Below are 27,483 nucleotides of genomic sequence, written 5' to 3'. Positions count from 1 at the left end.
CGACTTCGCCGATACATGGCACTGCCATCCTAGGTGGCGCTGCTAGCTCATACTAGAGCGCAGTACAGAACAAAATAGCAGCACATCTAATCGAAAACTTCAGTCAAAAGAGCAAGGCACTGCTTACTAATGCATTTGAGCAAGTGATTAAAACGAACAAAATTTAGGTTGGATGGCTTGACACCAAGACGAACCTCATTTACAAAGGCAAAGGTGATAAGGATAAGATGAGCTTGTACAGGCCAGTTACAGTAACACCGGTGTTACATGAAATGACAATGGAAGCCATTAAATTATAAAAGTGGAAGTAGAAAAGAAAAAAAAAACGATTGCCAGGTGTCCTTAGCTATCGCCTAAGGCGCGAAGGCGAGCCCTTGTAAAGCCTACTCTAACGCACCTTAATCCACCTTAGTCCTCTTTGATCTACCTTAGTCGACCTTAGTCCACCCCAATCCTCCTCCATACACCGAAATCCCCCTTACTCCACCCTAATCGGCCTTAATCCTCCTTTATGCGCCTTAAGCCACCTTACCCGACCTTAATCCGTCCTAATCCACGTTAATCGAATCCCTAATCAAACATTAATAAGCTTTGCTTGTCATTAATAACCTCTCGTACACGGCTGGCCATGCTCTGGTTAGTTTCTGGCCTTCCTTGGGTGAAGTGATATTTTCTGTACCGCACAACGCGACGTTGAAACGCAGAAATATAAGGATTTCGTCTTAAAATGATGTGCTGGAGGGACTGCATAATGTGTTCAGCCAAGGCAGACGCTTAGAGGATGATATGCTTGTACAAACTCAATGCGTAGAGGTTTCACTAGCTCAGAATTGACTTTTATTCCTTGCCTTTCTAGGTTTGAGAGAGGGTATCAAGACGTAAACAGGGTATTATGGGATATACTCAAGCCCGGAGGTACAGATGCTGCTGAGGTACAGGAGCTGCTGAGGTAGGTATTTAAAGGCAACAGAGAACAGAGTAAAAATTGTATGGCAAGGACGAAAATGTAATGATCTGGTGGAAAACCGCCAAGGATTGAAGCAAGGATGTCCTCTTTCTGTGTTGTTGTTCGCGCTTTATTTTCAGGAGATTCAAGAACAACTGGAAAATCGGATTATTGCTTGATTGATCCTAAATGCGTAATGGGCCAAGGTTGCAAAATAAGGTCCCCGAAGGGATTTATGCGGGCGAAATTATGCTAATGCAACAAAATACATAGACTGGCGAATATGTGTGACAACACAGCGACAAATAAAGTGCATGGAGATCGGGAATTGGGATCTTTACTGAAGAGACGAGTAATTACATGGCGTCAATTTAACAGCAAGTCATACTCATAGTCAAGTAGTATGGATACTTCGGCGTATACATAAACGAAGGGAATATTTACTCAAGCATACACCAACATAATATCAAAATAAAGGGGAAACGGAACGCAGCAATAATGAAACAGACCACTGTGGGATCTCAAGAAGTATAATGTAGTGTGCGGAATGTGGAAAGGAGTAATGGTACCATCGCTAACGTGAGCAAATGCCATTCTGTGCTTGAATTGGTATATCTTCTCGCGATTTAATGTTAACCAAAGATCGGTAGGTTGGCTGGCCTTTGGGAACGCGCGACAAAACCACAAATAAAGCAGTGCAGGGTCACATCAATTGCGCCTCGTTTTAAGTCAGAAAAGCGTGGAACAAAATTAGTTTTGAAGAAAGACGGAGGAACATGGATGAAAATAGATGGGCGGCTAGAGTGCGCACGTAACTGTAACGACAAGCCTGGACACAGAATGGAGGAAGAGGTCAAGGAAGTTGGTAACCAAGTACAGGGTAAGTGAAAGCGTAAATACACAACCAGCGGTCATAAATAATAATGTGATGGAAACAGACAGCGAATTGGATGCAAGAAATGGAAACAAAAGATTCAGTGGGTATATACAAGAAGGGTGCGAAATAAATGTACACGATAACACAAATGACAGAGCGTTGCTGTTTGAGGCTCGAGCTATTCGCCTAAGGACAAATGCGTACGCAGCTATTACTTGCAACAAGAGAAGGCTCTTGTGAGAGAAGGCACATGTAGGCTGCAGCGAAAATCCACAGTCGTTAGAGCACATCGTAACTTCCACCTTTTGGAAGCGCTTGTATTTAAAGTGGAGGGAAGCATCAACAGGTCAGCATTCGAGACCAGCAAGAGACGTTTAGAATATCGGTGAAAATATAGGAGGCACGATATTGATACCAGCGGCCCCGTTACAGGCATAGGTAGTGGTAGAATGCAGATAGAGAAGTGTTGATGAAGAAGAAAAAGGGTCGCAGTTTTGCCCGAAAGGCGAAAGGGGGTCTTTACAGTAATAAAGTGAAAGCTAAAAGACTGAGCCACCATTGGCGGGTCACCCTCGCATGCAGTCACTCGCGCACACCGGATAAGGGGCGCGGCGACAATGTTATGTTGGGGGGGGCCCCGACAATGTTGGGGGGGGCCCCGACCCCCCTGGATTTTAGGCGGAACACCACGGTGACGGCAGAATTGCGCCCTGAGTGTCCATATAATTGATGTCGCAATAAAAATGAAGTCGCAGTTCCGCCGGGAAGTCGACCCCCCGACTGCGATAGCAAATTGGTAGATAGCTATACGATGTAAGGTTAGTAGTTTTATCGGCCGTATAAAAACTTGTTAACATTCGTTTACTAACTAAATTACCAATGGTATAATGTGTAAGCGCGACTGAGCGAGGACGTTGAAGTAAACAAACACGCAGAGGCAGCGCTGTCTCTGCGTGTCTGTTTCTTTCTATGTCCTCGTTCAGTCGCGCTTACACATGCTATCATGGATTCAAACCAACTAGCCCACCAACTAGCCCACCAACCAAATTAACAAGCACGGTATCACTCGCGCGCAGGTTAGCATTAACACATGTCGCTCAATGAGCGCGGTAACTCGCTGCCAAAGTGCTGAAGTGAGGAATCGCGGCAGCAGCAGCGATCGAATTCACCTTCACGTATCTGTGGCTTCAACGCGAACGAAACGTCGAAAGCACAGCGCTTACCAAGTTACCGGCACTGTGTGCACTCTGCAAACACTGCAGATCGCGTTGAAGTTGAGGCTCGTGCGGCCACGCACTTCGGCCACGTCGCAGATCGCTTTCAAAATACGGCTACCTCACGGCCGCGCCGTAAGAAGCAGCAGCCGCCGGAGAAGAACGCTCCCCGCCCTCGCCTCAGCCGCATGGTTCGCACGCGACAGGAGAGGGCGCGGTTCCGGCCCGCCTTCCTCGCACGCACACGCGAAATCGAGCCGCTTTCGCCGGCTCGCACTTGCTCGCTTTCACTCACACATACTGCATACGGTGCGCGGCGACGATTTTATCGCACTTGTACTTTATACTGAACCTCACGGCGACGACAACGGCGACAGCGACGGAAGAAATGCGACTGGAGAGTCAATATAATTGCTATCGCAATATAAATAGTCAGAAGATTCATACAAAAATTATAGAATGAAAATCATGTATGCATACCTGATCAACTCAGCAATAGGTGTCTACCTGTCGCCGCCGTGTTTCAAAGCGGTTGCCAATAAATCAGGATGAAAAAAGGAGGGTAGAAATTTTAGAACCGGAGTCGTTGCAAGCGTTAGTAATAGTAAGGTGTAATAGAATAAGACTGAGTGGACTGGATGGCGCTCTCCTGCTGAAGCGCCGCGTAACAAAAGAACTGTGCGAGTGTTCTGCGAGCCCTGCGGTGCACTACGGTGACCCGTAGTTTTTCTTGCGGAAAGTCGGTGCAGTTTATTTTTGTCTCTGTATTTGTTTTGGCGCACGCGCGATTCTTGTTAGTCGGTTCAAATTGTAATCTTAGCCAGGTGACCTGTTGTCTTGAGCACCGTTTGCTAAAGATAACACGTAATTTTAGCACCGAAGCCGCCGATCTGCAGCACGAAGCCTGGCGAGGAAATTTTGCTAGTATCGTGTTTTTTCACGCTGCTTCTTGCTGGTGGAACACCAAAGTGCCGGGAAAGTAATCGAAGAAAGCAAAGTTGCGAATCAAACCAGCTTTCATAACTGCGTGGCCCGAAGAGCTTAAGGAGAGGTATGAAGCTGTTCCCGGGGAATCAAATAGTAGACAGACATATTTACGACATAATGTGCAATAGAAAAACTATCAGTATTTTAAATACAATATTTGAAAAAAAATAAGTAAGAACTCTGGACAGGTATAAGCGTGCTCGCAATACCAAACACGGCACCTCCACCATTGTGGTGCCGCGTAATCTGCAGCACCTGCCGGAAAGCATACAGGCTCTTGCACCCTTGCCGCTGATTGTGCGTCGATCAGCATTTCGGAGGAGGCTGCCGAAAACACGGTGTAGTGTTGAATCATAGACTTTCTACTGGTATAGTATAGCGCTACGCCATCCAACAGCGGCGTGCCTTGAAGCGCACAACGAGGCTTAACGGCGACAGAAAAACAGTGGGAGTGTGGAAACATACAGTATTTCCGATAAGACGTCGCGCAGCTAGCTGCTGTTTTAAGAGCGAGCACGGCGGCGCACGCACGGGCGGCCACTTCCGGCGGAAGTGCCTCCGCTCTAGCGACGGCAGCGACAGGACCGCGGTGGTGTTCAGCGTTCGCATTGTTGCGGGTCTCAGTCACTGGTGGTTTCCGAGGGCTCGTATTCTCAGTGCCACCAGCCCCGGAAGCTAGAGGTGTTCTTGTTTTCGGAGCGAGTCCTCGTCCTATCCAACGGGGGCGAGCAATGAGTCACGGCTTGCAACTGTCGAGCTGTGTTGTGTACCGCCAACGATTCTCCAGAGGCCCGCTGTAGGAGACCATGTGGTAGCCAACAGCCTGTCGCGGAAGGCCTTATAAGGCATGGAACTAGAGTGAATTACACCTCTTGTACACTCTAGATGGAAGCCCTGGCTGTACTAATCAGCGACCGGAGAGAAAAAATCACGGCAACGATTCCACGCTAATATGAACAACAGTTTTAGAGAAAGGATAATACGTACTCAGGCTGTATCGGTAAGGCTGGAAAGTAAGGACCAATCTAATCTTCACAGCTCATTCGGTGATCTCCTTCAACGTGCCAGCAGGTGAAAAAGAACTGTATAAGCCTGATCGAGAAGGTACTTGTTATTCAGGTTGTTTTCGATTCTAGCCTTTGAGTTGGATTATTCGAGGAAGCGGAGATTACTAGCATGAGAAATCAAACAACATATTCAACTAATTAACAGAACTTCACTACTTAGCCACTGAATTATTTCGAGGCACATCTTGCAGTTTAAGGATTGTTAGCCAGTGAGCTGGCATGACGTATCCACTTGAAAGGAATTTCTAGGATCATGCAACTTACGGGATATTTCCCAAAGTGTGGAACGAAATGCATGGGCGTTCCAGTTACTATTTTGCTTCAATGCACGAAAGAGCGTTTTGTAAAAAAGTAAGCGGAACAGCAGCGCATTTTAACAGCAAGTTTGATGGCGCACACCTCCAAACAGCGCCATTCTTGTTATTTATTCCAAGTGGCTACACCTTTCAAACTTGCCGGCTACAATCCGTAAAGAGAAATATGTGCGTGAAAAATTAATTCAACAGATAATTACTGGAATTTTCTTAATTCATTTATTATATGTATTGATTTCTCGTGCAAATAATGTCCGCCTCTCTGAATAATCAAGCTCAAGGACTAGAATTATTTTATCCGCGAAGTTTAAAAATACATAAGGCTTAACAATGATCTCAATGTATGTGACAAGCATAGAATCAAAAACAATTTCATTTTGTTTATGTCCTTAGAAAAAAGCCATAGAACACAGCTGGCTGCCTTCTTTCTTTATTATTTCCAAGAAATTCTAGGGTGTGCATGCCAAAACCACGATATCATCAGAAAGCACGCCGTTGTAAGCGATCTGGTTTGATTTTGACCAGATGGCATTCTTTGACGTGCACATAAAGCTAGGTGTACGAGCATTTTCGCATTTTGCCGCCTTCGAAACGAGCTTAGGACCGAGCCCTCGACCTCGAGCTTAGCTGTGCAACGCCGTAGCCACTAACCTACCGTGTTTTTTGTTATTTTTTGAAATACTGACTGCAGTAACATCTCAGGGGGTTCAAGGGCAAAAATGTGGTGTACTATGTGCCAATAGAGCGGTATTCAGAATCGTCGTATCAATTACTCCGCATTCTTTTACGCGAGGAAGACGAAAACATGAGGCAAGGTTGCATTGTATTAACGCGAAAGCGTTAAAGAGCTCGTGTCGTAGAGAAGCCGGTGTCGTTGGCGTCGGCGGCGTTAGCCGTGAGCGGAAAATCCCGGAAGGCAAATCATAAATAAAAACAACATGACAGGTGGGCTGGGTGGGAATCGAACCAGGGTCTCCTGAGTGTGAGACGGAGACGCTACCACTCAGCCATGAGTTTTTTTTTTACTCTTTATTGCCAACTTGGCACAATACAGTGAAAAACAACATCACAACATCACATTAAAAATGCTAGTTTGTGTCTGGCTAGCATAAGTGGGTAAAAAAACGCTTCACGGTCAGGAGTTCGTCCAGATAAACACACCAATCTGGCTTTTCTTCCTTCTGTTTGTACACATCTCGTAAATATGCAATGCTTTCGTTGAAGTTGTCCCGGGCTGACCTCGCGTTGACGTCCGCATTACGCACTGACATTCTGGTTTTCCAAACACTGTGCATTACTAGAATCATTAGCATATCGTACGGCACACCTTCGCTTTCGACGGGAAGAAATCGAATGCCGTAGGGTGTAAGCGGCAGTTCCTTTTTCAGGGTTCTTTGCAAGATGTCCCATAACAATACGGCATCGTAACAATCGAGAAACATGTGCTCGATTGTTTCAGGCCTTTTGCATATTACACAGTCTACCGACCATGGTACTAACAACCCTTTTTCCTTTAGCCACGGTATTGTAGAAAGTGTGCCACTATGGAGCATGAAAAAGAAAGTTTTGACTGACGATCGAATAGTCACACTTTTAACCCTTTTTAAAACATTGCTGCCTGGCCCAGGATTGTACATCCTTCGATACAAGGGAACAAGCATCATCACATCAATTAGGTCTTTGTAGAGGCGTTTTCTCTTGACCTCGCTGAGGTATTCCATTGAAAATCTTACTTTCAGAAACTGGACAGCCGCAACAATTTCATGCATGTATCCGCGGACATTGCGTTGCATATGGGCGCATGATGACACAATGACATCTGGCAATGCGTTCGCCAATCTCACTTGCATAACACTTCTTAAAAAAGGATTTCTTTGATTGCGATAACATACGAACCTAGAGACAATTTGTCTCACGAACAAATGAATCAAACCCAGTCCTCCCGATCGCACTGGAAGGAACAAATTTGTGCGGCTCACCCTTTCCCATGATGGGTTCCTTACAAAAACAGCCAACACTCTATGCAGTCGTTGAATACTCATGCGCGACATGTGCAACGCTTGCAAAACATACCATACTCGAGCAATAATAAAAATGTTACGCACTGTGGCACGGGAAAAAATTGATAGGTCGCGTCCTCCCCATTTTTGTGTTTTCTCTCGAGCCTTTTCTGTCTGTTCTTTCCAGTATTCTTGTGTATCCTTGTAATGTTGTAGTGGAACGCCTAGGTATTTACTTGGAGTAGTCGTCCACTGAATGTTGGCGTACGTGACTGGCACACTATCCCATTCACCATGCCAAAAACCCTGACATTTATTCCAGTTTATTCTACTCCCTGTGTATTGACAGAAAGCTGTGGCATCTTTTATCGCATTTGTTACACTTTCTCTATCGGTACAGAAAACAGCTATGTCGTCGGCGTAAGATAATATTTTGACTTCACAAGCCATAATACGAAAGCCTCTTATTTCCTCATTTTTAATAATCTTTAAACAAAATGGCTCTAAATAAAGGCTAAAAAGTAGTGACGACAGAGGACACCCTTGTTTCACCGAAGAGACGACATGGATGCTTTTGCTGACTTGTTTGTTAATTATAATTGAGGCAGAGCATCCAGTGTACGACATTTTTACACCTCCCAGTATTATTTTCCCTACATTTACATATTCCATAATGGCAAACAATATTTCGTGCGTGACAAGGTCAAAAGCTTTTTCCAGATCTATTTGGAGCATTGCCACGTGGTTGGAAAACACATCACAACACTCTAAAATATTTCTTGCTACATGAAAGTTCGTCGTTATGCTCCTACCTTTAATTCCGCACGTCTGGTATGGTCCGACTATATCTTTAATAAAACCTTGTAATCTTCTTGCCACGACCTTCATGAATATCTTGTAATCTACGTTAGAGAGGGTAATTGGCCGGTAAGAACCTACCAATAATTGCTTAAGTCGGTCGTCCGTTTTAGGAATGAGAATGATATGTGATTGACGGAAGGAAAGGGGAAGCTATTCTACTTCATATGCCTCTTGTATTACCGCATGCAATGCCTTAGCTATAGGAGTTTTAAATTTCTTATAAGACGCTGAACCCAGTCCATCGGGACCGGGCGACTTTCCGGGGTTCAAATCATCGATTGATTTTTCAATTTCCTTTAATGTAATTGAGGCTTCTTGGACTGATTTTGCATTGTCATCTAGTTGCGGCATAAGTGGAAGAAAAGCGTTTACGAATCCCTTGTTTACTTCTTTCCTTTCACCAAACAATTTCCGAAAGTGCTCTACGAAAGCGTCTTCTATATCACTTTTCTTATCTGTGACTGCACCTCGGTACCTTATTTCTTTGATTTCTTTTTTGGTCGCGTATCTTTTTTCGTCACTAAGGGCGCGTTTGGTGGGCGTTTCGCCCATCCACAAATGCTCTGCACGAGCCCGTATCACTGCTCCTCTATAATTTTCGACATCGATAAGCTCAAGTTGTCGCTTGACGTCTCGAATTTCTTTACTGCGCAGGCCGGGGGTAACACTTTCTTGGCTGATCAAGAAGTCTAACTGGGCTTGCAGTTCTTTTTCGCGTTTTATTTTACTGTGCTTAAGTGCAGAAGCCCGTTCTATCGCTTTAACCTTTATTTTTTCTTTGAAAAGCTCCCATCTGCCAATTATGTTCTGGTGATCTTCAAGTAAGTCATTAAGGTTTTCCATTGCGTAATCTACGAAAGGTTTGTCATCCAATAGATTGTCATTAAGTTTCCAGAGCTGCCAATTAAATGTACTTTTTCTTTTTTCTGCTCCAAGCGAGAAAGACACTAAGCTGTGGTCACTGAAAGAAACATGATTGACTGTGTAATTACTGCACAAAGGTACAAGAGCTGTCGATATATAAGCTCTATCTAGTCTAGCGTGGCTATTTCCTTGAAAATGAGTGAACTGGGGGAAGTTACATGAAAACAAAGATCCCACGTCATCTAAATTGTGTTCATCCACTATTGCGCTTAAAAATATTGCACTTTTATCTCGAATAGGTCGTTTGTTCACTCTATCTTCTGGTTCACAAACACAGTTGTAATCACCCAGTAATATGACCAGCTTATCGCATAGCAGGTGTTTTTCCATTTCCTCAAAGAACACTCGCCGGTCATGTTCCTTGTTTGGTGCGTACACGTTAATCACCCTCCAATTTTTCATTGCGAAGGTGAAATCACAAACAATATAACGACCACATTGACTGACACTCAAAGATTCCTCTACAATCTCAATAGAATTTCGAAGAAATAGAGCATAACCTGCTGACAAACCTACTGCATGACTTATGGCAACATTGTACCGATTTCTAAAGGGTGATACCATGCGATCACTTTGTTCCTGCGTTTCTACCTTTGTCTCTTGAACTGCTACGATATCCAGCTCATTTTCTAATAGCAGGCGACTAAGCTGGTACTGTCGTCTCCTAGACGCCAGACCTCTGATATTTATCGTCGCTATGCGTAGTGCTGTGCCTGATTTTAAAGCCATTTCTTTTTATATATTCTGCAAAATGATCGCATTACAGTACCCCTTTACAATCTGAAAAATTAGTTAGCATAGTATAACACTTATAGCGAAGATGAACCTTGTAGACACATCACTTATGCAGCACAATGAGCGCTATAGGCATCTTCTAACCGGAAGGCTTCACGACACTTGCAAATGAGTTCGCTCAGAGTCCCCACGTCTTCCCGAAGACCCCAAAAGGTTGCGCTGCGCGGAGAGTCGGCGTCAAGGGGGAGGTTTTCCCGCCGACCGCCGCTCAGCGGAAAAATTCGGCCTCTGCTTCAATAAAGACCGTCTTATGCCGAGTCCCTTCGGCGGTGGTTCTGTCTCTTCAACTCCTTTGTCTGCTTCCTCGACGCTCTCCTCCAATGGCCGCTTGGTGGGCTGTCCACTGAGGCTTTCGACGACGTCCATGCAGGTCTCTTGGGTTTCTTCCATTTTTGTATCCTCACTGATAGGTTGACAGGCGTCCTTCGATGTGGTGGCTTTTTCCACGGCCTGGTCTTTGGTATCCCGTTCGCGCTCTGCTGGTTGACGCCTTTCCTCCAAAAAGGGTTTGTTGGCTGCCAGCGTTACCATTTTGCGGACTGTGGTGTCCTTTGACGGCTTCGAAGCTTCTTCAGCGTCGTTTTCATCCATGAGAAGTTCGGATGAATCCTCGCCACTCGTGGGCCCAGCGACGCTGGCGTACGTCTTAGGGCATTGACCTTCTTCATGTCCGAATCTACGGCAGGCACTGCATTTTGGAACCCTGCAGTCGCGGCGAATGTGCCCCGTTGCATGACAGCGCAGGCACATCGGCGGACGGCCTGATACGACCACCAAAGCTTGTTCACCTGCGACGTTCAGCTGGTGTGGTAGATCTTCCAGCTTAACGCCTGCCTTGAGACGCATGGACACCAGCCTGGTTGTGGACCCCTTGTCAGTGATTCCGTGTACTCGCCACCACTCTCTGCTAATTTCTGTCACTTTTCCATAAGGAAGGAAGGCCACCCCCGCACGTCCTCGTCTGGAACGTTGTGCAACAGCCAGTGCACTTTCATCCTTACATCTTGGTTTCCAGGATCAATGACGACGCAGCGCCGGCCCTTGACCTTCAATTCACTCGTGGCGAGTAACTTCTTCACGGCTTCGGCACTACTGAAAGTTACGGCCCACACGTGGCTCATCCGATACGCCCCTAAGGCGATCACTTCAGGAAGCAGCGACAAACCAGACAACGCGTCGCGAAAATCTTCGACTCGGTAAGGCCGCGCTTGAACATCTCCGTGAAGAAAAACTGTATTAACAACAAGACGACCTGTTGGCAAATTCGGCAAAATTCGGCTGGGTGGGAATCGAACCAGGGTCTCCTGAGTGTGAGACGGAGACGCTACCACTCAGCCATGAGTTCCACGGTTCAAAGCGCGACAAAAGCGCCTCTAGTGAATGCGGTGTTGCTTCAGAAACGTGCCGTAGAAAGTTGCACTGCGCTGTATATCGGAAATTATTAGCATGTAAATTACAGAAGCGGCACTTAAACGAGTAGCGAAGTACGTTTCCGCTACATTTCTTCTGCGCTTGGCGCACACACAGAGCCATATTGCGACAAACACAGAAGACCCCCTCCTCGCAATGTACGGCGCTGCCCCGACAGGTGGCGCGCACCTCGCCCGCTTCTCCCTTTCGTCTCGTTTGAGCGCATTGGGGCCGTGCGGGGACCGGTGCGAGGATGCCCCAATACCCTTGCGTTTAATAAGCTTTCTCGCCCTCTCCCCTTCCAACTTCCAGCGTGCGTCACTCTAACCTTCGTGTTTAAGCGACGCGGCTCCTCTTTCTGCTCACAGAGCGATTCCTAGGTGCAGCGTCCGATCCGGGACGCATCTGACGTGATCGCCGCGCCGTAGCGCGTCTAGTAGGAAAGCGTCCCCTGCAATGTGTGCCGTGCTGCTGGCGAGGTGTCATGCGTCTGCGTGGTGCTCCCAAGCGAGATAGAGGACGATCCCATCGAGGCGTCAGCCCCATGATGGCGTCCGCCTTCATGGCGCGTCGCGGCCTGGCTGTCTGTGCCGATCATGATGTTTGGCTCGCGTAGATCGTTTCTCCCTCCGAGACACCGAGTTCTTTGGTTCGTTCCGCTTGCTCACGCGCACGTTTCGTCTTTGTGTGACTCAAGAGCATGCCGAGCGAATGAGTGGGCGGTGCGAACGGGGTGCGATAACGCTATCGCGTTCCACTCTTGAAGGCGAAGTTTAAGCGTCCTCCAATTTTTTTTTCTTCAACGATACTTCACATAAATCTGAGAACAGGGCGCCGGACAGCACAGATATGTTTATTTGATTAAAGTGGCACGCAGCAAAGTACTCCAAGGGCTAGTGATGCAGCAAAGACCTACTCTTGGAAAAACGTATGCGCAGAAACCCACACGTGCGACACATGCAGCTTAAAGAACAAGCAACAAAAATTTACCCGAAGGGAACTACGATTGCATAGAATCGCTCGTTTCTAGAAATCTAGAACTCGTCGCTCGTCGCCCGGAAATGCTATGAGCGACTAGCCAATTGTGCGAAGCCGAAACTGGATGTACACAACTCAAATACTGCTGTTTGTCGCACGGAACGAGCAAACTATTGAATTTTACACGTACAAGAATAAGAATCTAGTGCAACACCTTCAGAAATATTTTATGCTCCTTCTTCAGTAAAATACCTCAACTTAAATTGATAAAGCATGCGTCACGCTAGTTTCGGCGCGTATATTGCTGCCCTCATTCCGAAAAGTCGTCGCTCAAAGCCGTCGCTCGCGTGGAGTTCGGCTTGCAGATGACGAGTGAACGCGACAGCCGTCGCCTCGCTTGTAGCGCTGTCGCTGTTGCCTGCAAGATCACTTGTAAGGGGTTTATACTTTTACATACTACACGTACGTACATACTTGTACATACTACATGTACGAGCCGATTCCGAAGAGCCGGCCTCTCCAAGAAGCAAAAAATGCTGGTGCAAGCACTGCTTTCCAAGCGAACGAAGGCGATGTGTTAGCATCTCCTTGTGTTGGAAATGTTCTTTGGCGAGTATGTTTTTGGTAAGCTGCATTCAGCATTCCAGTGAGTACGTTTCCGGGCAAACAACTGCAGTGTTATGTTCCTGCATGCCTCCTCGTAGAACGTAAGCGGTGATGCGATCTTCAGAATTTGTGCGCTGCCCCAAAGCTGTCGGCAATCTACACAGACGGTTTAAACGCGGGAAAAGTTTACCGGCTGTTGTAGCACGTGTAGTATAGAACCTTCATCAGCGCGCCATCCGCACGCTACTCGTAACCGGCGAATTCCGTCGGCTACGTGAGGTGGTCGGTTTCTTATGCGTGCGAGAGAAGGGGGAGTGCAGCGTCTTGGCGTGACCAGACTTTCCAACACATGCAAACTTTACGCTTGCACTGCGTTACGGTAGCTGCATGCAGGCTGTTTCACAACACCCGTGTGAATAGAAAATTCGCGGCGCTTGGCGATGAAACCTGCGTCAAGGGTGGGCGATAAACATGCACCTTCCGTTCAGCGTGCTAACTATTTTTTTAGGAGAAACCAAAGCACGCATTATTGATAAACTCCGGTAGTAATCGTCACGGAAGTGGTTAGAGCACAACACTTGTTCTTGAGCGCTTGAAGTTCTTTCGCTTCACAGCAGCCTCCCACTTAGCTGAAAGCTTCTTGTCTTGCAGGAACTAATGGAACATCGGAACATCGTCGCGGCCGCTGGTGTTCGTGCAAGCTTAGGCTGCACAGAACGCCGGCATGATCAGCCTACAAGTTGAATTGATGCTGCGCACGTCAACTACCACTCCTATATACACACAAATAAAGGAATGTAGGGTCGAGCGAAGCAGACTAGGACGGCACGCACGCAGAAATAAGCCCGGTCAGGCACGTTCGCGGAGGCTGTGAAGGAGCGGAACACCAGTGTTGACGTCACTACGCCGCCGTTTCCGGTCTCCGCTCGCATCGTCAGCGTCAGCAGCAGCGCGCGGCGCTCGACGGGGGGCGGAGCTACAGCGCAATTTTAACCGACGATTGCGTCGCTCCTAAGTGAAAAATCCCCCCCCCCCAAATTTTAATTTCATGGTTTGTAAGGTTCCCGCATTCGTATATGAGCGTCTTATTGAATTCGACAGACTCTTCAGCTTCCCTTTAAGAGGAAGCTTTGGCTCGGGCCCAACTCCGACGCGGCCTATTCCAATACATGAAAAATGCAAAAACGTTTTTCTGAGACAACCCCTCGACCGATTTTATTGAAATTTGTTGAATTTAGAGAGAGTTTAATTCTAGTGACTGTTGCAAGCGGAATTTCAATTTAGGGCATGAATTTTGTTACAATAATCTTCAAAAATGCGAAAGTTTGAAAGAAATAGAAGCACAAAGTTCACAAATTCATAGTTCTGCATCAAGAACAGATATCGTGGTTCCGTGAACGGCATCCATTAGATCATTGACTGCGGACAAATTTGATATGTCATTTTACATCTTACGTCAATTTCTTACGTTGTTTACAAGGGTTCTCCAAAATCTGTATTTCCATATTACTAATTTTTTTTATATTCATGTGTAACATATCAATTTTGTCCGGTTTGGATGTTCTAGTAGATGCAATTCACAGAATTACATTATCATTTTTCTTTGCTGAGTTACAGAGCTATAAACTTGATAGTTTTGTTTTTTGAAACATTTCGATATTCGATAATTTTTAATAAAAATACTTTACGACCAAAGCAAAAATACGGAAGCAACAGGCACTTTCAGTTTTTCTTTCAAATGCAAGAAACCTCATCAAATTTGGTGCAGTGGTCGCCGAGAACAACGAATTCTCCTTTTACATGTATTTAGATATGAGCACTCGAGTTAAAGCTTCCTCTTAAGATAACATCTAGCTTAGGTCAGTTCGAATGTTATCGAGTGTCGACGTCCGAGTGAGCCCAAGGACACGCCGCGAGCCATATTCGCCACGTCGAAATAGCAAGGGTGGTCCAGTTCGCGTATATATATATATATATATATATATATATATATATATATATATATATATATATATATATATATATATATATATATATATATATATATATATATATATAAAGAAATTGCATGTTTATGCTTGTTTCACGAAACCGGTTTCTTCAACACTGAAGCCCGATGCTGAAACTGTTAGGCCATTGACACAATGTAATAAAGGTGGGCTTAGGAGATCAGCTGCGTCGCACAACAAATTAACTTCCAAAAAAGTTAGGCATCGTCAGCTCCAGTTGATGTCTATGTCACTCTCATTTCCAATAATTTATCGTTTCTTTATTTCATTTAATAGGCACAAGGCGTCCTTGGTGTTAGTGTTGGCATCCTATAAGATGACTAATAAAAATCGGGCCCCTCGATTAATCCCCTTTCTTCTCGCTTATATATATATATATATATATATATATATATATATATATATATATATATATATATATATATATATATATATATATATATATATATATGTATATATGTATATATATATAGCGTGTCCTTGGTGTTAGTGTTGGCATCCTATAATATGACTAATGAAAATCGGGCCCCTCGATTAAGCCCCTTTCTTCTCGCTTATATATATATATATATATATATATATATATATATAAGCGAGAAGAAAGGGGATTATTCGAGGGGCCCGAATTTTATTAGTCATATTATAGGATGCCAACACTAACAAACACCAAGGACAACTTGTGCCTAATAAATGAAATAAAGAAACGATAAATTATTGGAAATGACAGTGTATGAAAAAAAATTGACAATGGCTTAGCTTGGTTAAGCCTAGTGGATTGCGAAAGCAAGACTGCCTGGCTGCGCCCTGGTTCCACTGAAGCCGTCCTTGGCGATTCGTTTAGTAAAGCTTATTGTTTTGCATGGTTTTGCTACCGTGGTATACATATGAATGATGATTGAAAGCTCCTCTCCTATCACTTCTTCTGATCTCAGAAGCAGCCATTGTGAAGACTGTGGGTCTCGCTTCTGGCTTAATGTTCCTCGCATGGCCGAGATATATTTGCGGGAATGACAACTCCTCCGTGTGTGTGTCAGAGGATGCTAAGCGGCTTCTTGCCTTCACCCGGAGCAATCGTCAAAGTAAAGTCCTCAGCATAGACCATAGTGTGCTGATCCAACGTTCGGGCAAGTGCCTCAGTCACGGGATCGCAAACACCTACATTGTCGCATTCCGCAAACTCATTGTCTACAATGTCATCGATCATCTTGTTAAACTTGATTGTGACAATCTTGACGTCATAATGCTTGTACAATGGAGAGTTTTTCAATACCTGTACCCATGGCAGCAACTGTTCACGTGAAACTTCGTCTGCTAAGTAAACGGTCTTAGCAAAGAGTCTCCTCTTAACGTTCACAAAGATTGACTGTTGGTCGTCGACATGTCTTGGCAATTTCTTCAACATTTCGTCAGTATTCACCGGCACATTAACTATTGGGCCCTTTATGCCATACGGACCATTTTTCCAATTCATGAGCCTGCGGATCTGTACAAAGGGTATGCGGGGAGACAGCAATCGTTCGGCTACAGGATTAAACCGCGGCAAACCCTCTGGCATAGGCGGATATTTGTACCCATTAGACACACTGTACAGTGGAATCTTTTCTTCTCTGAGACTGGCTTTACACGTGTTACACACCACTGCACTCGCTAACGTTTGCTCATCCCACTCTGGGTAAGTCCTCCTCAAAGTAGGGAACATAAGTTCGCTTACCGGTGTAAGTTTTTCCTTATGCCACAACCGTTCGTACACAGAACACACACAGCCAAAGGGATTGTTTGTAAAGCGTCTGTGAAATTCACGAGTTGCGGGCTCACACTCCTCGACTCTTCTCGCATGCTCTTCACGTCGTTGAAGTGCAATGTCCCCCTCCGGTTGAACCACACCAGCCTTGGCAAGAGATTTCTCTCGTCGTTTCTTCAATCGTTGAGCTTTCGCGTCGGGTGATTCTTCCGCTTGGCGCTTTCGCCTCGACTCGTTATGCTCCGCTTTCCTAGCAGCATCTCGCTCTCTTTCCCTGGCAAGGCGTTGCTCTCTCTGTTCAGGCGTTTCTTCAGCACGTCGTTGTCTTCTGTTCAGGTTATAGAGCTCCATACTGCTCATCGAACGTGTAGATGCAGTCTCGTCGCCATTTAAAGCATCCATAAGGCTTGCTGTCGAACGATCAGGTGTCGCCAAAGTCGCGTCAGGATTGATAGCATGCATGATACTTGTAGATGCACCCAGATCAAGAGACGTTGAACGCATTCGCCTGGCTGCATAATATGCACGCCGTTTAGCTAAACGTTGTTCCCTCTCTTCATCCGTTTCTTCCGCACGCCGCCGCTTCTTAGCTGCAGCACATCACTGCAGCTTCACCTTATACACATCATCCGACATACCGTGGAGGATTCGCTAGGACGATCGCGGCGAGCCGAGTCGGGGCCCCGCTTTTCCACAGCTGGTATGACGTCACACATAGGTCACGCTAAAGGTCAATGGTGGATTCTCCGGAACGACGGCCATGAGCGGAAACCTCGAGCAGTATTGCATTCGCAATAAAAACAACTTGCCGCAGGTTGGGAACGACCCCACAACTTTAGCACTTCGCGAAGGGTGTGATACCCACCTGCGGCAAGTCGTTTTTTCATCCACTTTCATTTCCACTAATTTATCGTTTCTTTATTGCATTTATTAAAGACAATTTCCCCTATGTTGTCCTCGGTGTCAGTGTTTGTTGGCTTCTGATGATACGACTATATATATATATATATATATATATATATATATATATATATATATATATATATATATATCCCCAGTTGCAACCTGTTTTGCCCTTCTAAGGGGTGCGTGTGAGCGTTACCCAGAATTGTTCGCACAAACGGTCATAAATTGACATACGACTCAAAAAACGTTTACACTTGCAAACAATAATTATTCTTCCATGTAAAGAAAAGGCATTCTTGACGCACAGGCTCTAATATGAACTGAGAGGGTAAAAGTTGCCTCAGATAGTGCTATTTTTCTTGCATGTACAGCAAAATAAGTGTTGGGGACACTAATGAGAACTACTAAAGTGTCTGACAATTATAAAGTTTTGAAATGCCCTGCCTCAGATTATTTCTTGGCAAAATCTTGATTATTGCAACCCGTAATGAAGGTCACATTGTCGCTTTATTTTTTCGCTCTGAAATTGCTGCATTTGTACGTTATTATGACTTCCGCGAGTCCTAAATCTTTTGTGGCATTTGCTCTGCTCTGCCTGTGAAGCTTGCCAACGTCAATCTTAAACCTATTTTTAAGGAATGCCATGTACTCGGACTTTAGCAATAAAACTTAACCGTGCCCGACCATATGCAGTCAAAATCCTCGACGCGCCTGCGGCTAGTACGGGGACATATGGTGCCGTCGTCACCTGTCTGTGTTGGTGTCTTGCTTACCAAGTCTATTCCCATGGCCAGAGTGACTTTCTTATAATGTGTACGGGTAATGGCAACCTATTATTATAGCTCTTGATACTTCTTTAACGCGGTTTCTTTAAATTGAAGTTCGATCCTTTGCAGTCAGCGTTCAATGGCTAAGAGGATTTTCACGAGACTGTGGTCACATGCTAGTTTTAGCATAACGTAAAAACACCACTACCGTGGAAATACAGCATTTACGAAAGGCTTGTCCAAACATATACATTAAGTTGTAGTGCAAAAGCTAGAATAATTTTAGTTGTGCACTTTATGCATTTACACTACATATACGAACGTTATGGACAAATAAATGGGTTTAGTTTATGGCGGAGTGGAACTTTAAGGCCGAACTGAATTGTGCCTGTTAATACCGCACACTTTATTTACGCCCTTCACTTGTTTTATTTATGCCAGAGCCTTTTCATGCAGCTGCCTTGACTAAGGTGAACCGTTCCACTTATTCTATAAGATTCGAAAAATAATTTAGGTACTTTTTATATTAGTACGGGTGTTTAGTACTTTCTTTATCTCAGTTTTCGCAACACTATGTATTGAGTCTAGGTGTCTTCAAATAATCTATGACAAATTCTTTCTTAATGGACACCCAATAATGAAGGTGTTCGCAAACGCAACCGAGCATTTTTTTTTACTGAACATTATACCAGATGTTTTAGAATGGTCGTAGCACAAACATTCTTAAAACATTTACTAAAGAAGAGATCTTGCGACTGGCCAAGCCTTGCATATAAAAATGACGGCGCTTTCAGGCACCTACTGTTTTCAGGTCAAACAAAATCTACAACGAAGATGGAAAAGTGGAACGTACCGGTCGTCTCGGGAGCCACTGACAAAGAGAGCTGCACGTGTCACCAAGTCGCAGTTCCGGTTCGCCGTGTCCCTGACTGTGAACCAATGCTTGGCCACTTCTGGGTACACTCGATCGTAGAATGTGACACCAAGCAGGGTGTAGTTGTCCGCGATTCCAACGGACAAGTGCTGTGCGAAGGCGCTGACGTCGCCCGAGACCGCCACTCTCCTGATGTTTCGGCTACCCCTCACTACGTCGGCCAGCCTCTCCAGATCTCGGTCGTCCATGTTACCCGGCTTGTGCAGCCCCAATTCCCTTACGCTGTCGTTCGCGGCCAGTGATTCCATTATAATTGTCCACCAGTTGCTCGTAATGTCCACCGCGACTGCGCAGCTACAGCTGTAAACTTCTACATACAGCGAGCGAAGAGAACTTGTTTTCGCGATGTAGTCAGCCAACGCGGATGATAAAGCCAAGTCACCTCTGAAAAAGCCTATACGTACTGTAGTGATGTGGTCAACCGATAGCAAGCGGTTCAACAGAAGAGCTGCGTTCTTCTCGGAACTACAGCCATCCAGATACAACTCCGAATACTCCATATATTCGAGCAGGTCCAAGCTTTTCGGAGGACGCCGAGATCCGAGCGTAACCTTTTCTTCGGCTCCGCTCTCTCGGAGGGCCGTGCAGACACGCTGAAGGAGAGGATCTTCGAGGTCAATATCAACCAACACCTTTGCCAATGTTTTCTTCGACGAAACCAAAGCGAAAAATTCCTCCCACTTTTCTAGCCGCCCACAGCGCAAAGGCAGGTGCAGTTCCTCCAAGGTTTCGTTTTTGGTTAGCGACTTTAGCCAGAAGTCGAGTACGCTGTGTCCTCCTTGAAAGGTTGGCCAACTTTGCTTGATTTGAAACACGCGAAGCGTTCGGTTTTCAGACAGGAGGGTCGCTGCAAGTAGAGCATTCTCTTTGTCAAAGACAAACTCTTGCAGCTTCGCCGTAATAACCGTCTTGTTTCCGCATAGTCCTCGAAGTACGCACTTAAGACAACCTTCTGTATTCGGGTTACGTGCCTCAACTGTTAACGACGTCAAAGTGGTGCTCCTACGAAGGTAACGCGCGAAAGCAGCTTGGCAACGACTGTCGCTGATAGCCGATTCGTGCAAGGAAAGGTCCCTCAGAGTGGTGTTTTCTCCGAGCGCGGTGTAGAATTCTCTGACGCGTTTTCCTTTCATGCGTAAACCTGAAATTCGAAGAGTCGACAGAGATGTTGTTGTGCGAAGGAGCTCAGAAAGCCCAACTGGCATATCTTCTATGCATTCTTCGAATGTGAGCTCAAGTTCTTCCAGCCAACGCAAACCGGAAATGGCCGCGCTAAGTTTCTTACAAGCCACACTTTCTGTCGACAACACCGTCAGATGTTTCAATGATTTGCCCGCCAAAAGAGCATTGCATACGATATCTGCCTGGCTGCGCAGCACTGGTGGTGCGAGGGTTAGTGTGGACAAGCAGCGATGAGTTTTGAGCAACCAGTACACTATCGTGGCAGCTTGCTGCATAAGAACTTCAATTTGAGATTCTATTCCGCTTCCGAACAAAGGAATGCAGCCAGCAAAATTGACCACGCAGAACTGCCCACTCATTCCAGATGCTAATCTCACTTCCCAACCAGCATAGCACAGGATCTCGTTCCAGATGGACAAGTGAGTCGCAATTTGACATGTCCGGCCTTCGTCCGCTGTGCAAGGCACACGATGCATCACGGCAGCCCCGGTGAAGCAGCCCCTTGCGGACTCCAAGTTGGCCAAAGTGTTTGCTGGAAATCCAGATATCTCTGTCCTACTAGGCATCATCGAGTCGCCAGCGTTAGGAGCCGTCATTGTGTACCTGCGAAAAAAAATGAAGGCACACTGATTATCCCTATGTGGATCAATGCGAAAGCATTGCTACCACCGCGCGATGGCTATGCTCTTTCAATCATGTTAATTTTACTTCTCCTTAATTAACGAAAAGTAAATTACGAGCATTTGTTATTTTGGTAGTTAGACATAGTAAAATTGCGTGTAGAGGAAAAATGTGCGAGCGTGTTGAATGAACGATATTACAGACGAAATGCCGTCAGTTCCCACGCCCTGTGCGTATTGATGTTGTGTGAAGCAGTGTACCACGGTAACCTACCTACCAAGTTAACGAAAGACCATGAGAGCACCAAGACGTAGGCGGCTATTTCATGACCTACAAAACACACGTCATGATATTGATGTCATGACCGATCATTTATGTTCGTCATACACTCTTGTCATACTATGCAAATTTTGGTACATACGAAGGTAACGAAACGGCCACGTGAGCACAAGAAGTAGGCGAATATATATATAGTGTCAAAGTGGCAAATGTTCGCCAAGAAATGCTTCGCACTTAAAATATGTTGTGGGTTGAACTTCCTCCAAAGGTTGTGGTTTCGTGTGGCTTATATTCTATATCTCAAATATATATATTAATTACCTGTGGCATAATTAACTTAACCCTCAATAACACCAAAGGGAGTGGATCCGGGTGCCTTAACTGACTCTACATTTATTAACTGAGCCTTAATTACCTTCGCCATAACACCAAATGTCGTGGGTTCGAGTGCCTTAATTAGGTTGTAGCGGCGCAATTATTGCCTCCAGAGCCGGTGAAGAAGACGGCTCACGGGCATGTAGCGAGAACAGAACACCCTAGCGCACTCGCACTGGGTCGCCACGGTATCTGCCGCTCCCGAGATTCCGCGGCCCCCATGGCTGGCCGGCCTAAATAAACCGTGGCTACGGAGGCTACGGCGGCTGCCCCTTCGCGCCGCCTCCCACAAATTGGTGAACCGGCCACGCCAGCGTCAACGCACCGACTCTACCAAGGCGAGAGTGACGTGGCCTGACGCGGTCCGGCAGAGGTCCCACAATTGTACAGTGTCCGGGAATTCTATATCGACATGCCAGAAATCTGGTTCATCCATCTGGGCAATCACTTCCGTCTCAACAAGATTCCGGGCTCCGGCTGCGTTGCAGGCTGCGGCGACCAGCCCCAGGCCCTGACTTTTACGAGGACTTGCAGGCAGCCATTCTTCCTCACTACGTCACCTCGAGCGCTCCGTCTGCTCCATCTGGCGCTCCGTCACAACGTTCGCCATTTGAACTGTCGCGTCATTACGCGCCTTGTCGTCCCACATCACCTGCGTCCACCCGTGCCGATCGACAGCACGCGCCGCCTCCCAGCATCCAACCTCTACTCTTTCCGTGAACCTCCTTTCCATTTCAAAGGCAGCTGCGCGACGAGCCTTTCCAGTGAATTCAATAGGCGAAACGTACTTTCCGCTATGTTACGGCCCGCCGCTCTGCTTGCTCGGACGTTCCTGCAAGCTTTCCGCCTTCCTTCTGGGGCACCTGACTCGTCATCGATTCAGAGGCTCTCCCACCGACTCCACTAGACGCAAATTTCCCTTTCGCAGGCACGGTGATGACAGAAGCCCAACCTTTGCGATGCCTTCAACGACTACCACAACCCTGATGCTATCGGCGTTCGAGATATTGCCACATGTAGCAGCAGGCGCGCCATCCGATGTTCTGTGCTTTCACATTCCGCAGATGCGTGGCCTAGCAAAGTTTTGCAGAAGCAGCTCCGCCTTCTGGTTTCTTTAGCTCGAAAATCACTTCTACATCAACAACGTGCGTGCCAAACACTCGCGCTAACTCTGCGCAAGTTGTCAGCTGCCCGATGATCTTATTTCGTAGCTCGGAGTTCTACCAGGTCCGGGCATCTACGAGAACTTGCGGTGGGTCGTGATTTCGCACTAGGACATCGCTGTGGCTGCGCCCCACTCACAACCTGCGCTGTCGGTGATGCCTAGTACATCATTTTCGGATTGCGTGTACCCGGCATTAACACCAGCAAGAAGCGACCACGATAGGATCTATATCTATACTACCCACGACTGCGAAGCTCGACGGATGTTACCTGCCGCAACAGCTCTGCAATAGCCTCCACCCGGGGAAAACCGTATCGCTCAACCCACGTTTCGGCAAGCGGTCAGGCATTTCCACGTCGCTGTTGCCGTTGGCGCGCCGAGCCAGCCGGCAACAGCAGCCCTGGAGTCCCGACTACGTGCTCTTCCACCGCTACATGTGCGAGGGATTGTGCTGGCGATCAGGCCTCCAGCACACGCTAACCACACGCAGAGCCCCCAGGAAGTCGCGATCTCAATACCCGACCAGTAGTTCCGGCAACTAGATCGCGAGGAAGAGCAGACGCGGCAGGATGTAAAATTATGCAACCAGCTCTGGGTCCTCTGGGCGGCCCTAATGTTCACGCTAACTTTTCTCCCTGAGGCTGTTCTTGGTGCCTTTCATGCTCGGTTGCCATAAGACCCAATTTCCTGCAGAAACACTCTTGTCTGGTCCAACACCAGCAACCTCGGGGATGGCTACCGTCGCGGTTACAATGCCTGTAACTGTGCCCGAAACTGGGTCCGTAACTGTTCCCGTAACATATTTCACTCGCGCTTCGCAAAGAGGGGAGCTCTGTAGCGGCGCGACTATAACCTCCAGAGCCGCTGAAGAACTAGAAGGCCCACGGGCGTGTAGCGGCATCGGTATCTGCAGCGCCCGCAATCCCGTGACACCATGTCTGGCCGGTCCGAATAAACTGTGGCTACGGCGGCCACCTCGCGACGCCTTCCAACAACTCTATCGTAATTACCTATGCCTTAAATAACGTCGCCTTAATTAACACTGAAGGCCGTGGGTTCGGCTCCTCCAAAGATTCGTAGCCTTTTTGCACCATCGTGTGGTTTTGCCAACGCCGGATTTTCCGCCTCATTACCCACATAATGCTTTCGCAGTAATAGGTTATTTTAGAGCGGAAGCTGTACTCCTCGAGATACAACTCCCAAGGTGAATCTGGGCGCACGTTTGACCTTCAGCCGCCGGCGCGAAAGTGCGAAGGTGTGACGTCAAGTTATGCAATGCGCTGCGGATAGGCGTCGCAGCTGCTCTCACTCGAGCCTCACCGCTGTGTACCACAGCAATAGGCGAGGGTTTAAAGGGCTAAATATACTCCGACGTAGCGTGAGCGCATGCAAACGTTACGGCACAGTCGCGAGAGCAACATCGTCTTTAGCTTCACCGATGGCCCGACGCATTGTCGCAGCCGACGTAACCGCACGCTGCCAACGGGCTCCGACGCGCCCGGCGCCGAGCCACGCTCGTCCGCACGCCGATAACGTCGGACTATAAACGCGCCTTAACAGCTGCTTCGGCGACGCTTGGTCGCTCAGTCTCGCCATGAATGCAGCACGCGCCGATGCGAGTGCGTCAACTCTTCGCCGCAGGTGCCCGATTGAGTCTGAGCACACTGCCGATATAGCTCGCCGGGAAGAGGCACTGAGTAACAGTGTCTAACCATGCTTAACAGCACTTTCGCTCGTATAACTAAGTTCAAGTCGCGTTGAACCCCGGCCATCTTTATCGCATGCAGCTAGCGGTTTTCAAAGTATGAGTGTAAAATATTTGCGCAATCGAAAGTTACTTGCGTGTATGCATTTGTGATTACCGCCACTAAAGCTTTCTCAATTATTTTTGCCTCTTTCTTAGGTGACTGTTAACTTGGTCACTATGGTATGAAGCCTGAGCTCATCAATTATGTTGCAGTACACATGGAACATCACCTTCCGATTCAACCTGTTTTATTCAACCAAATTCCGGGGTTTTACTTGCCAAAGCCATGACTCGATTATGAGACTCGACCTCAGCCCGCTTATAACACGCAGCCATTGCAAGCCGCTTGGTGCATCCAGAAGAATGCGGGAACCAGTCTTGCTTTTTGTTACTGATGTCCTGCTACCGGCCGCAGGCCTAATTTTTATCTGGTATCAATATTAAAGATATGGTATATGCTGTTTCATCTGCAGAATGTAATAACTAATGTAATTCAGTGTTCAAGAATATATGCGGATTTCATGCGCAGTGGGAATTGAATAAAGCTGAGTTTCATTTGTTTGCGAGGAACGCTGCTTTTCTCAAGCAATCATTTGCATGTGCACAGCACACGACAAAGTTTGACCCATCTTCACCGGGAAATGCCTCAATGAACGTAATTGTGTGCTCAAACAGGCATGACGATCCCACCTATGATGACCAAGGAATGGCGACGATAAAATGACCAGGGAAGAATGGCGATGATGCGACGACGTCGGAATGACAAACATGGCATGACGATAACAGTATAACAGCAATGGGATAAAAATTATTAGACATTCCACTCTGTGAATGTGGACTACCAGCGCGGATGTAAAAAAAGACAAAGAATTCCAGTGAGTGTAGAAGTTAACTTTGGGGCTTTTCCCTTGCGCGCCTGTATAAGGCCCTGCGAATACGCAGAATCGCCACTAGCAGCGGCTCAGCCGGTCGACATGTCCAAACTGAAAGGCGCCAAGCGTCTCAAGACGCTCTCTTGCCCGCGAGAAATTCATAAGTGCGTTCTATGCCGCTTGCCGATGCATGCGGCAGTGGCGTACCAAGCTGCTTTCATGCGCCCGTGGTGAATGGTCGCGCGTAGCATGAGCTCCCAAAGAGCAAATTTAGTGGTCCGACAGGGCCGCAGTAACTTGTCAACTGAAAAGCCAGACCAGGGCTACCAACTGATTTTGTCATCACTGCCAACAGATGCGTCCGTTCTGCATACTGTTTTTTACATGGCGACGTTAAGGCCAGTCACTACAGAGTGGAACATTCTCGAGACGTGCTTAAGCCTTGTACACATGCTGCGATATTACACTGCATCTTTCGCAGTTACGGTTTCCGCAAATGGGAAATTCGTATTGCCGTTTCAAATGCATACAGCGCGGCAGCGGCGATTTTTGGCATTTTCCATCACCTAGCGGAGGATTCAATTATTCTTGGCGTCAGTTTGCTTCCGTAGAAACAAATTAAAGGAACTTAGAAACTGTTTTTGTGAAAGTTCATTATACTTTAGTGCGTTACTTCATCAAAACAAAAATTAAGTAGGAAGACCATAGTGACGTGTCTACGATGTACGTTGTGATTGGTGCCCCATCCTTGCCACATGTGCGTTTCTGCAGAGAATTTCAGCACTCCGAACATCAAAAAATCGCACTCACAATGGGTCCGACGGCCCATTTGCCGCATCTGGGAATTCGCAAATGCGAAAACGCAGTCAAATTCACACCATGTGAAACGGGCTTTACACTACTGTCTCTCATGCCGGAAATGGTTGCGCTGGCTGCATACCAAATCAACCGTCTGTGGGCGGTTGCATTGAAGGAAGAAGAAGGCAAAAATTTACGAACCCTTCCCTTTCCGGAAAACGTGGGTAAGCAAAGCTTGTCCTGCGTGCACCTGACCTTCATCACGATTAAGTAAACCACAGGTAACGATGCCGGATTGCTTTGGCCTCCATCTCTCTCAGCTCGCGATCTTCTCGTTGCTGTCGACCTGCCTGGGCTCGGGCGGCTCTAACGCGCCGATAACGTCCGTCTATAAACGCGCCTTGCGTTTATAGACGGACCTTATCGGCGCGCGGGCGAGCGTCTTAAGACGCCGAAGGCGTCGGAGCGCGTTTTCTGAGTCGGGTTACGTTGGCGGCGCCAGTGCCTTGAACCATCGGTCAAACTCTAGACGCTGTTGTTCTCGCCAACGTGACGTAACGTGTGCGCGCGTACACAGTACGTGGGACTATATTTAGGCCTTAATGACTGGATCGGCGCGCCGACGGCGAGCCCTTTTACGAGCGAGTTCTCGCCGCCGCTCGTCAAACCAGCTGGTCAAACACTGCCATTTTCATGGAAGAATGACCAACATGTGGCTGTCCCGTCCGTTTTCCGAGAATGAACTGAACGGAAGAGAAGCCGGCGGGGGCCGCGCGCGTTGGACCCTTTCCTGGCCTTTCTATCCACGGTGGAAGTGAAACAGCCTTGATTGGTTGAGGAATCCTTGCTATTGTCTCACGCTCCACCACCAGCGCAGCTGTGAACTCATCAAACCCAGCTGCTCCCCAGCTGCTCTGCTCTGGAGGCAACTGGGTTTTTGAGTGACCCCTACAACGCTACTTTTGAGGCAATACAAGTTTCGCTTGAATAGAAGATTCTCGCAGCAGACTCTTTTGATGTCACAGACCACTGCTGTGTGGTCGTGGGCCCATGTGACCGAGGCGTCCGTATCAAGCTCTACTGGCTTCTTCACGGAGCACCTGACGAC

General features: G+C 47.0%; 2 protein-coding genes across 3 annotated transcripts in view; both read right to left on the bottom strand.

Annotated features, from left to right (window-relative positions):
* Positions 1–27,483, bottom strand: part of LOC126538942 (uncharacterized) — a 40,575-nt gene that overhangs the window by 1,402 nt on the left and 11,690 nt on the right. Inside the window, exons 1-2 of one of the 2 annotated variants that reach the window (XM_050185631.3) lie at positions 26,577–26,756; positions 19,256–21,121 (exon numbers count right to left, since the gene is read on the bottom strand). In XM_050185631.3, the coding sequence (XP_050041588.3) occupies positions 19,256–21,114 (1,859 nt within the window). In that variant the 5' untranslated portion in view covers positions 21,115–21,121; positions 26,577–26,756. Of the gene's footprint in view, positions 1–19,255; positions 21,122–26,576; positions 26,757–27,483 lie in introns of those variants that run through there. The other variant, XM_055075101.2, reaches the window with a different exon arrangement.
* LOC140219945 (uncharacterized) lies at positions 16,019–18,423 on the bottom strand. Its single transcript, XM_072290123.1, has 4 exons — positions 18,384–18,423; positions 17,267–17,319; positions 16,700–17,179; positions 16,019–16,258 (listed from the first exon to the last, which is right to left on the bottom strand). The coding sequence occupies exons 1-4, from the start codon at positions 18,421–18,423 to the stop codon at positions 16,019–16,021; spliced, it is 813 nt and encodes a 270-aa protein (XP_072146224.1).

Source organism: Dermacentor andersoni, chromosome 8 (genome assembly GCF_023375885.2).
Source record: "Dermacentor andersoni chromosome 8, qqDerAnde1_hic_scaffold, whole genome shotgun sequence".
NCBI lineage: Eukaryota > Metazoa > Arthropoda > Arachnida > Ixodida > Ixodidae > Dermacentor > Dermacentor andersoni.
The sequence above is the reverse complement of the archived record's forward strand: the minus strand, read 5'-3'. Positions and strand labels throughout refer to the sequence as shown.